This window comes from Homarus americanus, unplaced genomic scaffold (assembly GCF_018991925.1).
Source record: "Homarus americanus isolate GMGI-L3 unplaced genomic scaffold, GMGI_Hamer_2.0 scaffold40248, whole genome shotgun sequence".
Taxonomy (NCBI): Eukaryota; Metazoa; Arthropoda; class Malacostraca; order Decapoda; family Nephropidae; genus Homarus; species Homarus americanus.
Window position 1 is genome coordinate 3,620,449 of NW_024712526.1, and position 15,389 is coordinate 3,635,837.

Genomic DNA, 15,389 nt, shown 5'->3' on the forward strand with positions numbered 1-15,389 from the left:
TAAAATCAGTTAACCATACTTGTTTTCCTCAAAAGATATTTCATACACATAAACCCTAAGTATTTCAGAGTTAGAGATATACCATTAACCCCTTCCTATCTGTCTGGACAAGATGTGTCATATGTATGTATAATGACAGTAGTACATGGTAAGTGGAGCCATGAGAGCATGCAGCATGGCAGAGGTTATAAACTGAAATGTTCACTGCAGACCTTGACCAAGGGGTGAGGGACTTGGAACTTGCACCTGCTTACGTCCCTTCCTTCACCACCAAAGAATTTTACATACGTGAGTTTGATCATGATTTTCTTTATAGCCAAAGTCAGTTTTTACCAAGAGGATTATAGTCATTACTTATACTGTATGTAGGGGTCTACTTTTGTGTGTGTATTAGTTTCAAACTTGAAAATGGGCATTAAACCATCCATTGAGTTGCTCCTGTTTTTAAAGATGGTCCAAAATAATTGAGGACATTAAATAGAAACTAGATAGGATAATTATAATTATTGTTAAGGGTTGCCAGCTTCTAAGACTCCCCATTTTGGTATACTTTTTACTTTTTTACTTTCAGGAAGCATGCGACTGGTCAGAGCATTATCTGGGAATCGGTGTGTCTTTCCTTTCTTGTACCAGGAGAAGGCCTTCTATGCATGTATATACCGTGATGCAGATGTGCCATGGTGTGCTACCCAGGTTGATAATGACGGTCATGTCATCGTCAGGACAGCCTGCCCAGCTGATTGGGGTCAGTCATTTATTTCAGAATACAGTAATCCTTCATCAGCCATGGGTTACCACATGAGGTTTGAGAATCCATAGTTTTATTTTTGGTGCACTATGTTGCCAACCACAGTTTCCAGTGTGGCAGAAATATTTGCTGGATCAGGTGTGTCAAATTTTTCACTTCGTTCACTTTTTGTGTGGTACAGGTAGACCACCTCATATCCGGCAATCAGTAATCCGGTTCCACCGCTGGTTCGGACATAATTTGGCCACCGTAATTTCAAATTTCGCTCTGGTCTCCTCGCCAACCCGCCGCTACTGTTTTGGTGGTGCCACTAGCAGACTCAGCTGTTGGCACGGTGTTTGAGGGGCAACAAGTTATTCCTGTGTTTTTCTTAATTTTTATTATAAACTGCTCTTATTTAGCCCCAGTCAGGTCTTCATTGAATAATGGAAGTGCTTCTCGTGGTGTAAAGCACAAACACCATACGTTGTCTATACTGTACAAGGTAAGGTTGAACTTCTCAAAAAACTCAACAGTGGTGTGTCTGTTCTCAGCATAAGTGACGTGTACAACATTGGCGCTTCCACAACTACTAAAACTCAACAGTAATGCTATAAAAGTTGTGGAAAAATAATTAAAATACTCTAATGTGGGTTAAAAATAAAGGTAATATTATATAAAACTATAAACTAAGACATGAAGAGCATGGGTGTTTGTGTAGAAAGTGTAAGTGTGTGGAGTGTCTGACTCACCACTCCAGCCGCGTCCCGTGACGTCACATACAGCACAGTGCACACACACACACACACACACACACACACTGTGCCACATTTCACAACCATTTCTAGAGCATTACTGCTGTAAAAGTTGTGGAAAAATAATTCAAAATACACTAATGTGGCTTAAAAATAAAGATAATATAATAATAATACTGTATAAAACTTTTGTGTCATATCTTCTGTAGATATGCATAATAGGGATCTTTTCCACATAAAATGAATTATGGGAAGAAATAGGGCCGTCGCAAGAACGTGAATTCGTATACAGTGAATGATCATAAAGAGAAGGTTCAGTGTACCACAATGCTGACATCTGTTGACAGTTGAGAGTCCAGTGGCTGCTTCTTTTTATTATCCAACTTGTATTATTTACAGAGTATTTTAAAGGTAGGGTGAGGTGGTTATGAAGTGGGTTAAAGGTGTTTATTTATTTGATCCTAACCTAACCACCTGTGGTTCGGCAAAATCGCTAATCCGGCACTGCTCAGGATCCAATCAGTCCGAATTTGAGATGGTCAACCTGTATATGTTGTTCAGACAACAATTTGGCATCATCTACTATGCTTAGGCCTTCATCATACAAACCTCTAACACTGGAGCATGGATAATGCATATTGCAACATCCAAAATACTTTTACTAGTGTATAGATATGCATATATCTTTAAAAATCAAAGAGGATAAATTAAAGTAAGCTAATCACTAAAAATTCATTATCAGGTCCATCAGTGCATGTTTTGGTTTAAAACTCACACCAAACTTCCAGGCATGATTAAAAGCAAAAGTAGGTAAAAATTTTATTTTATGCTACGAAAATTTTTAATGTTTTTAAATCGTTTGTAAGTATTTATAACGGTGATCAACAATCTATCTTTATAAAGTAAATATTACAATTATATTTACATAATTTGTTGTCTGTAATACTAAAAAAAAGTAAAAAAGTATAGAACAATCATATTGTATACAAACAATTACCATAGTTTACAGTATATAAAATGTGAGGTTGTGGTCTCCCATACAGTAGGCTAATGAATCCCCAGTTACTTACTCCAGTAGGCTAAATTCTATCTAGCCCAACTCCAGAATTAAAACTATGTTAATGCCTACTTAAACACATTATTATTACATTTAATTAATTAAAAAAAGCCGTTTTTTTTTCTATAAAAAAACAGTATTTGTGATATAGTCCAGAATGCGGCATCTAGCTTTATACAAAGGTTTGTTAATGCCTAGCATTAACTCGCCAGGCCAACATACAGGCAATTAAAACATCTAATAATTACTTATTACTAGGGCCCGGATAGTTATGCATTTGCATATTTCATATGCAAATGCATATTTTGCGTGATTTCTATGATAAGTGCATATTACCTAGATAACTGCATATAAATGCATATTTTGGTAAAATATTCATCTGGCAGTATCTCTTTGTTGCCACTGAATGAGCACACGTGGTACTGGGAGGTGAGGTGAGGTGTGGTTAGGTGAAGTGAGGTGAGGTCACGTCGCTTAAATCTGTCGTTTCCACACCTGGTCATGACTCATTGGACTAGTGAGTTAGTCAGTCAGGAGCAGTGCTGCTGTGTGGAGCTACTCTCTTCTGCTGCTCGTGAAAATGCCGAAAGTACAAAGAAACCAAAATGAAGTGCTGAGATCATATGTAAAGGAATTTGATGCATTTACTACTGATGGAAGTGTACTGTTTTGTAAATATTGTGAAGCACCAGTGACAGCGAGCAAGAAATTTCAAGTCCAACAACACCTTAAAACAAGCAAGCACATCCGACTCGAAGCTGTTAAGTCCAATAGTGCACAAAAGGAGCAACAACTACTTCTTGCATGTTCCAGTAAGTCAGTCTATAATGTAAATACATGTTCATATATATTTTTTGAAGCACTTTCACATATATATGTTAAATACATTACGTATATTGCTTAATAAACATTAACATTAGTTTATATTAACTATTTTGTTTCCGTATAACCTGCATTCTTGGCTTTATAAGTGACATTTTTAGTGCATATAAATGCATATTTCCCTTGGTTTTTAGTGCATATTTGCATGCATATTTCATGGTTTTTTAGTGCATAACTATCCGGGCCCTACTTATTACGTAATATTAGGAGGACACATCGCTACCTGGTATTTAATTGCAATTCTCAAAACCCCCTCCTGCACCCTCCATCACACGCATTGCCACCGTCATCTCTTGCCCTAGAGCGAGCAGTAAACAAATGTCAACTCTCGAAGGGTGGAGATGGGTGGGATGTCGACAGTTCATTCTGGACTACAGTATATCACAAAAACTGGTTTTAAGAAAAAATCTGCTTTTTGTTCGATCCAGAATGCGACGTCTAGCTTTGATTACCCGAGCAGGAGGTGACATTGCGTATGAGGCTCCGCTATCTTAGGTCCAGATTATAATTATAAACTTTTTTGGAATATTTTCCAATATTAGGAACATTTACCGGAAGGTAAAATGTTAATTTACATATCACAATTAGGATACTCACTTTACTTTGATTAGAAAGAAGAAGGTCCTGGTTGTGGAGATTAACTAGGTGGGGGAGGAGACCCCAGCACTATCACATGTGAAGCATCTTCCACAGAAAGGCCACAGACCCTGCATATTTCCTGGTGTCATGCCAAAAATTTCTTGCCAGGGTCTGCTTGACTCACTAACTGAGATAAATATTTTGTCATTGACTAGGAGACAATTTCTTACCATCCTGTGATGAGAGTACATAGGGGCCTCGATTGGGGAATCTGGTTAATTATTCTTGAAGATTCTTAACTGGGCACAATATTGAGGAAGCCTTGTCTCATCCATTAGCAGTTTTATCCTGATAGGTTGAGCTTGAAAATCCTCCCTTTCATTTTTTCTTCGGATCTCCGGAGGAAAAAGGGTGACATCTTCCTCAGAAAATACCAATAATGATGGATTATTGGAAATTGAAATCAGTTCACTGATTATCATACCTGTTGCTATTGCTAGGAGGAAGGCTGCCTTCTGGAGCAATCTGTCCTTGTTCAGATTTATATTGTAATTAGGCCCCTTAAGAAATTTAGTAACTTTATCTAGAGACCAAGGTGGGATTCTCTTAGGTCGAGGGGGTCTCTGAGTAAAAAAGGACGATCTGAGCATTTGATAAATTCTTGAGTTCAAAATAATATTAAAACCCCAAGCCAGAGGGTCAACCAATGCTGATTTATGAGATGCAATTGTCGATCCTTGAAGCCCTTTAACTCTGAACAGAAAATCTAAAAATTCTAACACCACTGTTTCCGACAATGTGATTGGAGTCGTTAACCTGATAAATTGTTGAAAAAGTTTCCAAGCTTTCTCATATTGCATAGAAGTTTGGGGTCTATGACCTGCTATTACTTGGTTAACTATATCGAAATTACCCAACAATCTATTTAAACATCTTTTGAGAAACTCCAAGCGTGAAGTGCCAAGGATATCTCGAACTGAGGATGCAGTACCTGGTCTAGAGATCCCTGTTGCAATTGTAGTGGATGCGGGCACCAGTCCAACAGATCCAGTCACGAAGGTTGTAGGATCCAATATGGTGCAATTAAGCCTGAGATGGGACAATGCATCTGCTCAATTGTTTTATACTCCCGGTATGTGAGTTGCTTTGAGGTAAAGTGTTTGTGTTACACAAACTTTTATAAAATTTCTGACAGTTTTAGAAGAGGCCAAAATCTGGTTGAGCCTTGATGATTGAGACAAAACACTGTCGTTCTGTTGTCCATGGCAAACAGAATCGTCATGTTTTTTAAATTTGTGTTTGCCAACAAAAAGAATAGGACTACTGCTAATTGTTTTACGTTTATGTGTTTGCCCTAAAGGGAGTTGCTCCACTTCCCTTGACAGAACTCTCGTTTTGAGGAATGGTCTCCCCATCCTATTTTGGACGCATCTGTACAAATAACCAAGTCTGTTTGAGGGGGAACCCAGGGAGATGAACCGATTAGATTGTCTAAATTTGTCCACCATAACAGATGATTCTTGATCTGAATAGAGAGAGAAGAAGCAATAATTCTGTTTCTGTGAAGCAATGTGGACCCCAGTATGGGTTAAATAAGAACCATTCAGGACATAGTAAGTTAGTTGTTTATGATTTTCACACTGGTGACTCATATAACAAGAGATATTAAATGAAATAACTTGCTCAAATTACACAGTTACGAGTCATATTGGTTATGTTTGGGAGAAAATGTTATCTCCCTTGTATTATTATGATGATACAATGTGACTCATAGTGTTCCTTCTAATTTAGATTAGTGATGTGCAAGTGGAGGATGAAGGACAGTTGTCTGGACTGCTGGATGATGGAAGAGACCATGGAACTTTTCCTGGGGAACTAGTGTTGAGTGATGAGCTAAAAGGATTGGGGAGTTCATCTCATACACTACATACAAGGAATTGTCCGTCAGTAGAGGATGTGAATTCAGTATTAGTACTGTAGTTTCACCCAGGACCCAAGGGGACCATACTACATGTAATTATGAAGGATGTAGAGCCACTTGGATTACCAATTTAGATCCTCATTTTGCTTGCATAAATCATAGCTGCTGTGTTTCAGACAACTTGTTTTCACCATTGGATTGTGCAGTTTCCTTTGATAAAATTTTTTAAATTAATCAAGCTGCAGGAGATATGAAGGAATTATCGAAGATCCAAATTAAAAATAGACAGGATAAGGCCTTAAAAAGTAAATTTTTAAATATAACGCAGAAAAGATCCCAAGTTGGCAGAAAGTTTAGAATTATGGGTGATAGGCAGTGCCGGGTTAAGACTTTCGTAGGCCTTAGGCACCTCCAAGATATGGGGCCCCATTTGACAGCATATTCACTAATAACACAAGCTAGTACCTAATTATAAAATGTGATGTCGAAAGAATAAGATTCAGTGATGTTTGCCATGAATTGAGTAAAAGAAAATGGGTTAGATCAGCTGTTCTTGTACAGTACAGAAATAGTTTTGTTTACAAGAAGCACAGCTAGCTGGTGGACACTAATAGGATTAAATAATAAATAAATGGAAAAAAGTACCTCAGTATCAATTTAATAATAACCTGTAGAAAAAGGGGAAGAAAAGTTCTCGTTTTATTTTTCGTAGGCCCCCAATATCTCGTAGGCCCTAGGCACTGTGCCTACTGTGCCTAATGGATAATCCGGGCCTGGTGATTGGTAAGAGACTTAATCCCCAGTTACACCAACCTGCTTCTGCTAAGAAAAGTAGGTTATTGGATATTCAAGATAATGAGGCAGTAGGAAGGTTGCAAGTACCTCTACCTAGTCAGTCCAATTTTAGTGGATTCCTGGATAAAAAAGATGAGGAAGTTGGCTCTAATTATAGTGTTTAGTCACTAGAGCAGGGAGAACCTGTTGAGACTGACTTCATCCTGTCCCCATTTTGGCAACCACTTCCACCTGGAGCAAAAGTGTTGGTTACTATGAGTGGAAACAGGCTGCTGTCGACTGCCAATCAGCTGATGGATAACATTGAGTGTAAGGATGATCACAACAGGCTTTGGGTAACATTGGTAAGATCTAAGTCTTCTTTGTTTTCTACCACATCTGAATATGTGGATTCCTTATTCAAGGTATTTTTTGAAAATGTTTCTAAACTTCCTGATCTCTCGACACTTACAAAGAGACAGGAAGGCCAAGCAACTGTGGGTCATCATTCATTGTTTTTTGAAGGTAATACTACAATTTCTTGGCCTGATATTTGTCCAAAAATGATCTCTGAAATAGATGAAATCTGGGCTAATATATTGAAAGACTTAACATTCATTCCCTCAGATAGTTTTTTGAAGTTCCAATTTAATGAAAAAAAAGAGTTTCTTATGTGAACTTTCCCAGTATTTGTTGGCTCCAAAATATGCTGACATCAGTCATGCAATAAATTTGAAACCAGTCGCTTCTGCACTGTTGCTTGAAGAATTCAAATTTAGGAAGTTGGCAGTGGATATTTGGTCTGCAATCATGATGTGTCAGTTGTTGACTAAGTTTGTGCTGGACTGTGAGGACAGTTCAGAAGTAGACACATGTTTTGCTGCTGCTATACAAGGGATTACATATTCCCTGTACAACTCATAATTCTTCAAGTGGTAGTACTTATCTACTGCTACGTTCTTCCCCTCTTTCTCCTGCTTTATTTGAGGAATAAGCATTATTTAAGTATAAATCAACTGTTGAGTAAGCTATTCATATTACTGTTCCCAGGAGTAATAAGACCTTTCAGAAATTTGTAAAAGGAATGTCTAACAGGGGAACAGGACCAGCTGCTAGGTTCAGTTATCAACCTGGAGGAAACTTTAGAGGAGGAAAAAAAAAATAACCGCAATAATCCCCTGACCCAACCAAACAAGGTTTTCCCATAACACAAGCTTGATCCGGGAAGGGGGGGGGGGGGGCATGACCCCCGGTCCCTACAGTGAATGTCTCTGCTTTTATTTATTTATTTATTTATTTTTTTTTTCCAATAACAGTGTAACAAACACCCTGTACTTAATTCTATGTCTCTCGGGAGTCTCTTATTTCTCATTAGACCCAGCTGTTGTCACATGTGGGAGAATTATAGAGTATAACCCCAATGGCGAGGGAGTACTGTATTAAGTCTTTAATTATTCTGAAGAAAAATTTTTTTGGTTGAAATGAAAAAATATTATAATGACAGAAAAACCATCTTATTTTGTTAGGTACGTATATAGGTATAAGAAGGAATTATGATGTATTGTTAACACATTACTGTACTTATATGGTAAAATAATGGAATAATATTGATATTATAGTATATTTATAAGTAACTCACTTGTTATTAGTGTCTCAGTCTGGCATCTTTCTGCAGATAATTTCTACTACCGGTATGATCTCTCGAGAAGGATTGCAGGTGAGTAGTTTAGAAATAAACTAAATCTGAAGTTTTTTGACAGTTATGTGCTGTTAGTTTGAGTTGAATTGTATGTACAGTAAGATCTTGTATTTCGCAAGTAATAAAGACTGGAAAAATTGTGCCAAATTCAAATTCGCCAAATACAAATACATAAACTACTGTAATGGGAAAAATAACAATATACACTGGCCACTCTACATCAACCTCTGATTTTCCCATTTATAACCTCCAAATGATACAAATTCTGCCTTTATTGACCTGATTGTGCTTTCCGGAAACTAGTTTTTAGGCGTTCTTCCAGTAACTTAATCACACGCTGCTTATCCTGCATCAAGTACTTGGCAAACTTAACTCCCTTTTGATAGTCCCGCTTCTCCTTTTCTTTATTTGGCCGCTTAGGTGGGTCTGTCCCGCCCCCACCAGCACCCCCAGTAGAGGTAGAAGCCACTATCTTGACTCGACAGGTGGTAGCACCACCCAAAAAAGCACACAATTGCATTCCGGGTGATCGCTAGGATGGCGCGAGCTACAACGCAATAGTTGTGTTCTTCTAAACCTCTTTCGTTCACCACCAGCAATTCAGTCAACCAGAATGCTTCTTACTTTCACTTTTATCCTCTTCACCACTGATCGGCTCGTTAGCCGCTTGGGCAATCGGTCACGTATGTTACGCAGTGTTGGCAAGTACTGGGCATGCACTGGCTCCTGTATGTACCTGAACCCGCTCCAGTGTTGGTCAAGTTTTATCTTGAAAGAGCTCACACTCGGTGCAATCATAACACTTTCTGGTAGATTGTTCCAAGAGTTCACAACTCTCATTCCGAAAAAGTTTGCCCTCACAGTTTTCTGGACTTGCGGCTTCTTTAATCTTGAGCTGTGACCCCTTGTGGGGCGAGCGTCTGTCAGCTCCAAGTAAGGACACTCAACTGAGTAGTGCCCTTGAGATGCTTATACACCTCTATTAGGTCCCCCCTTGCCCGTCTGTAGTATAAGCTAGGCAAGTTCAGGCACTCCAATCTCTCCGGGTAGCTGAGGTGCTGGAGTCGAGGCACCAGTCTGGTGGCCCTCCTTTGAACATTTTCAACCAACTGACAGTCCCTAGCATATCTCGGGGACCAGATGGGGAAGCACTTCACTCTTGTAGATGGTTACGAGGGACGGACCATCTAGATAGCTGAACGACCTTCTTATAAGACCCAATAATTTATTTGCCTGAATTACCTTCTTCTCACAATGGCCCGAGAACTTCAGCTCATTGTCAACTTACACACCTAGGTCCTTCTCACATTCGGTCAAAAATAGAGCAGTTTCTTCATCCCGTTGGGACATATGATACTCCTCCTTACCGTTGGTTCGCCCCAGGTGCATCCTCTTACACTTCGTGACATTGAATCAGTAGCCATTTCTTCAACCATTCTTGGAGCTCACAGAGGTCCTTCTGCAGCTCTTCACAGTCCGCTTGGTTCTTGATTTCCCGAAATAACTTGGCGTCATCGGCAAACATTTGTATGGAGGAGTGTACAACGTCAGGCATGTCATTTATGAAACAAACAAACAAACAACAGCGGGCACCAATGCACTGCCCTGTGGTATCCAGCTTGTGACAGGTACGGATGATGATTTCGTGCCATTAATCACCACACACTGCTTGCGGTCATGTAGAAAGTCTTCTATTCACGCTAGGGCATTTCCCCGAATTCCGTACCCTTCCAGTTTGATATTCAGCTTTTTGTGGGGTACACTGGAGAAAGTCTTGGCAAAATCTAGGTATATATTGTCGATATTGCCACCCCATTCCAGAATATCGGTCCAAATATCCAATACCTTGAGCAATTGTGTTAAGCAGGAGCGCCCCGGCATAAAACCGTGTTGGCAATCCTTTACAAGGTTGTTTCCATATTCATCGCTAACACAACAAAGTTGGAGAAAACGGCGAAAATCAAGGAGTAATCGACAGAAACCGCGCGATTCAACTGATCACGTGATGTAAAAAGAGACTGCCGGTGTAAACCGTTATTAGTCCTCACTGCGAAACATTCTTTTTACTTGTTCTTTTTATACAGTATTTATGGGTAACAGCTAAATTTGAAAAAAAAGAACAAAATTTACAGAGTAACTCTCATAAAACACTTCACAAACAAAAGACACGAATCAATTGAACATGTGATGTCGAATGTGAACTGTAAACATTGCATAACCCTGCACCACGCTTAAAACGTTGAGGATGGAATCGAGCTTTAGCCAACATTCGTATGCAAAAGTTCGCGTTTTACAAACAGTGTCCCTCCCTCTTCATCAATCGCGTTACAACCAATTCGCGTTGACAAAACATGCTTTGTAGCAGAAATGACTGTAACTGGTATGTGGGCTGTGACGTCATTCAAGACGGTGGCCAGCATTCAGCTGGCTGGGTCTCGCGAAACTCACGATATTTTATGCCAACTATAAGACTTGGTTACATTAGGTAGCACTCGTGAAATTAAAAAATGTGAAATGAAATCGCGCGAAATATGAGATCTTACTGTAATCATAATTATGTATGATATATTCTAATGCCATTGATGTGCAGTGCAGTACAGTACAGTACAGTACAGTGCAGTACAGTACAGTACAGCACTGCACTGCACTGTATGTATTTCTCTACAGTTAATGTTTTAAGACCTTTAAGAAAACATAATGACAAAAATACTTATTATAATAAACAAGGTTTATTGTTAAGAATCAGGTAGATAGACCTTGAGAGATTGAGAAACAAAGTGAAATAAGTCAATAGAAGATAAAATATGAGCAGCAACAAGGTTGGCGAGGTGAGATGAGGACTTGCTTGTAGGTGGACCAGGGTGTCTCAGTGTACAGTACAGGCCATCATTGTTCAAGATTGTTGGACTTTTCAATAATTTTGCCTCATGTACATTTAAACTGGCTACATAGATTCCATTCACGTTGAAGAGGTGAGTATCATCTACTGCTGGTAGTTCACATTCCAAACAGTAGCATTGGAGAAACAAATAATTTTGTGTCATGAATATGTATCTGTATTTGTGGCAATACATTACTGAGTGTCTATAGGGTAATGGCTTCCCTCACTTGTGGCACTACACAGTTTGACAATGTACCAGATACTCTTGATAATCTGGTCTACATTGTTTCAGAAATGTAGATAACCCAGACCCTATTTCACCCATATATATATTATTTAAAAAAAAAATAAAAAAAATCTGTAGCAATCCAGTATACAATACAGTACTGTAAAATTAATCTGGTCTAATTAATCATTCATACTCAATTTACTGATGCCACATATCCATTTAGAATGTATCCACGAATTGCTAGTATATTATGGAGAAGAACAATAGTGTTTATAGAGAAGCTGATGTGTAAAGCACCATTGGAAACCTTTGTGTTTACGTTACGGCATCACTTTTCCCATTAAAGATGAAAACTTATTAGAGAAATTTAGAGTTACCCGGTAATAGATTTATAAATTGCAAAAAGTTGGATGGTACATCATTATTTTTTAGTTGTATTTTGTCATAAATATAATTATATTAAAAATAATAGTTGAAAGATCTAATATTTACATTTATATCATATAGTAAAAATACACAAGTACATTATTCATTATTTCTGTTTGTATGTCGCATCCTCAAACTATAAATGCCAATGAATGTGTCCCATCCTCTAACTATGAACTACAGCTGGAGGCTGTGATATGCTAGTGAGGGTGACGGGCGAGCTGAACGCATATTAGACGGCTGTCGGCCGCACCTTTCTTATTTTGTTGCCAGATACCCAGAAAAGTTTGGATTTCTCCAGATTTTTTTAATTTTTAGTAAAATGGTGGTATATCTCCAGAAATTTCATGTATATCCAAAAATTTCTCTGTAAACCTCTTGATTTTATTCCATTTTAATCACTGATGAGTCATCCATCATGCCACAAGTATATGTAGTGATCTATCGGTGAGGGGGGGGGCTGAATCCCGTCAGCTTACAGGTGCCATTTAGGGATTTTTCCAAAACCATTGTCCAATGTTTGGGATAAAATGAGCGGAAATTAGAATTTATTGGATTTATTTTTGTGTACAAACGAACACCATCACCAGAAGATTAAATTTTATTACCCCAGCATAATCATGTCATGCATATTATGGAATTTCTTTATTCTTATAGTAAAGTATCGGCGATACATGTATTGGTATCGCTTTAACCATCTACAAAGTACCGATCGGTATTGCCTAAGACAATTTAGTGTATTGATGCCCATCATTGCTTGCATGTGTATCCCAGTACAATACTCTGTTTACTGCTGCTCTGGTTATATCAGACACTACCAATTTTTTTCTGTAATTCCTCTTCTGTGCTATTTTTTGTGTAGTGCTTCCTATTTCCTAACCATGGCAAGTGATAGTGTTGAGTCTGTTGAAAGTGAACAAGAGGTATATAGAAAATAACATACAATACATGTATCATTATCACACTGACTAGAGTATCCAATGTGTCATGCTACACTTCTAGTTTGCTCTTAAGATATGAATGTTTTGATCTGTCACTGTATTTCTTTTTCATGTTTAATGGAAAATTTAAGTAACAGGATGGTTGTAATTGTTCACAATACAACTGTGCACATTTTATTGAAAATGGTAGTACTGAAGATAGTTTTATTTTATGCCCTGGGAAACACAATCTAGATATTCCAGAAATACAGATTTTCCTTGCAAGTCTTTCCCCCACTTCTAGTTAGTCAGGAATATTGAAGGTTTACTGTGTAACTGAACTGCTCACTCTGTACTTACCATCAGTATTTCTTGCATTGTTTGTACAAGTGACTTCACACACCATTGTTGTATGCAGGAAAATGCCCATGTCCGTAATGTCCAGAAGGGTAACTAGATTATTCCCTGGTTGGAAGTAACTTGTGCTGTAACAGGTGTTTTCCACAAGTATTTATGTGAGTTACTGTTGATTACTATACAGTATTGTATTGGTATTAATTTCTTAACAGCTGAGTTCTAGGAGCATGTATGAGACACTGCTGATGATAATACTGGAATTAATCTCATAATAGACTGTGGATGTGTGTGCTAAGCTGTGTTTTAGGAGCTTATGATCTTTATGCTGGGATGCAGTTCGTAACAAGATACCGATGTCTGTGAGCGGCCTGCGGTGCCAACTATTCCTCTACAAAGGCAAGTTGGTGGAAGGATGTGTGAAGGAGGAGGGACAGGAACTGTGGTGTGCTGTCCAAACTACCAAAGAGAAGCTCTTGGCAGCTGCTGACTTTTGTATTGATACTTGTGAGTCCAGTATTGTGTTTGTATGCTATATAAATAACTGCTTTGTATTGAGATATGTACATATATGAAAATTCGCTTTTATGAATTTCCTAAATTGCCACCACTATTTCATGTTACGAAAGTTTTCCCGCCTGTACGAATTTGGGTCCCGGCAAAAATTAAAATAGCGCACTTTAGGTATTTTATGACATCAGATTGCAAAATATATGGGAATTACTACACTTGTACTCCCCTTTGGGACTGTATTTCTGTAGGCTTATACAGTATGATGAGTCCTCAAAGAAAATCAGCTCCAATTTCTGCTGTTATAAAAAGTGAAATTTTTATTTGATTTACTTGCGACCATCATATTCTACCCCCAGCTGTAATTTATTTAACATCTGGACTTTCTCATAAGTGACCACCAACCTTGAATTTACTGTCACTTGTAAATCTTTTCATTTGTATTAAGTAAATCAGATTAATTTAATAGTAATTGTAACTATTTTGCCATCCATGCTGCTATTAACATTACTAATTTATGAACACCCTCGTAAAATTACACACACACACACACACACACATCCTTGACCACCGTAGGGTCAAGACCTATTCAGGCACTGCTCCTGCTGAGCAGCAGCCCTCCTTGCCCATGTTGGCCCATTCCCGAATTCCCTCTCTCCGACCCATCCTCACCACCGGGATATCAACATAATCAAAAGTGACAATTTCGTTTGGGAAAGAAGTGGGATCAGTGTTGAACAGTGTTTAAGCCAGTGAATTCAGCACTAGACAGTACCAGTGAGAGCCATGACCCACCAGTGAGATAAGCACCCCTGGGAACCAACCACCATCTGACCAGGAGGTGCTAATCCATCCACCCTGGGAACAACAGAGGGCCGGCCTGCTATGCACATGACTACGAGATAACACAACATCACCCAGCGGAGTGAGGTAATGTGACACCACCCCACACCACCCGGTGTCCCCATGGCCACTTGAGGTCCTTCATATCAACACCCGAGGACGAGTCACTGTACCACGTGAACACCACACCACCCGGTCTCTCCATTACCACGTGAGGTCCTTCATATCAACACCCGGGGACAAGTTACAACACCACGTGAACACCACACCACCTGGTGTCTCAATGACCACATAAGGTCCTTCATATCAACACCCGGGGACAAGTTACTACACCACGTGAACACCACACCACCGGGTGTCTCAATGACCAGCCCAGGCCCGGGCCATCAACTGTAAACTATAATAATTTGTATGTTCAATTCATGCCCCTTTTTCTTTCAGTATAATGAAAGCTTTTGTTAAGCGACCCACCCACCCATCCCATGTCTTTGTATGTATATTTTCAGCCTTTGGGCTGCAGAACATTTTCAATAAACCGTAAATTATTATTATTATTATTATTATTATTATTATTATTATTATTTACTACTACTACTACTACTACTACTACTACTACACACAGACTTGCTTACTTACTGCTTATGGAAGTCCATCGAAGTCGATGACGATGTTGCTCCAGATGAGATGATTGATGGGTTACGTGTTATTCTCTGATGCCTGTAGAGTGACTATAGGGTCCAATCCTGCAAGCGCAGATCTTGCATAGAGTGATGACAGGGATGTTGTTCATTGAGAGGAATTTTTGCCTTGAGCCCTCTGATGTCGCTGGGCT

At 38.8% G+C, this 15,389-nt stretch overlaps 1 protein-coding gene across 1 annotated transcript in view; it reads left to right on the top strand.

Annotated features, from left to right (window-relative positions):
* LOC121860965 overlaps window positions 1-15,389 on the top strand; it is a gene marked incomplete at its 5' end in the record, with an annotated part of 152,005 nt that overhangs the window by 20,894 nt on the left and 115,722 nt on the right. The window contains 4 exon segments of the mRNA XM_042358385.1: window positions 211-288; window positions 572-745; window positions 8,371-8,412; window positions 13,544-13,711. Coding sequence (XP_042214319.1) covers window positions 211-288; window positions 572-745; window positions 8,371-8,412; window positions 13,544-13,711 — 462 coding nt within the window.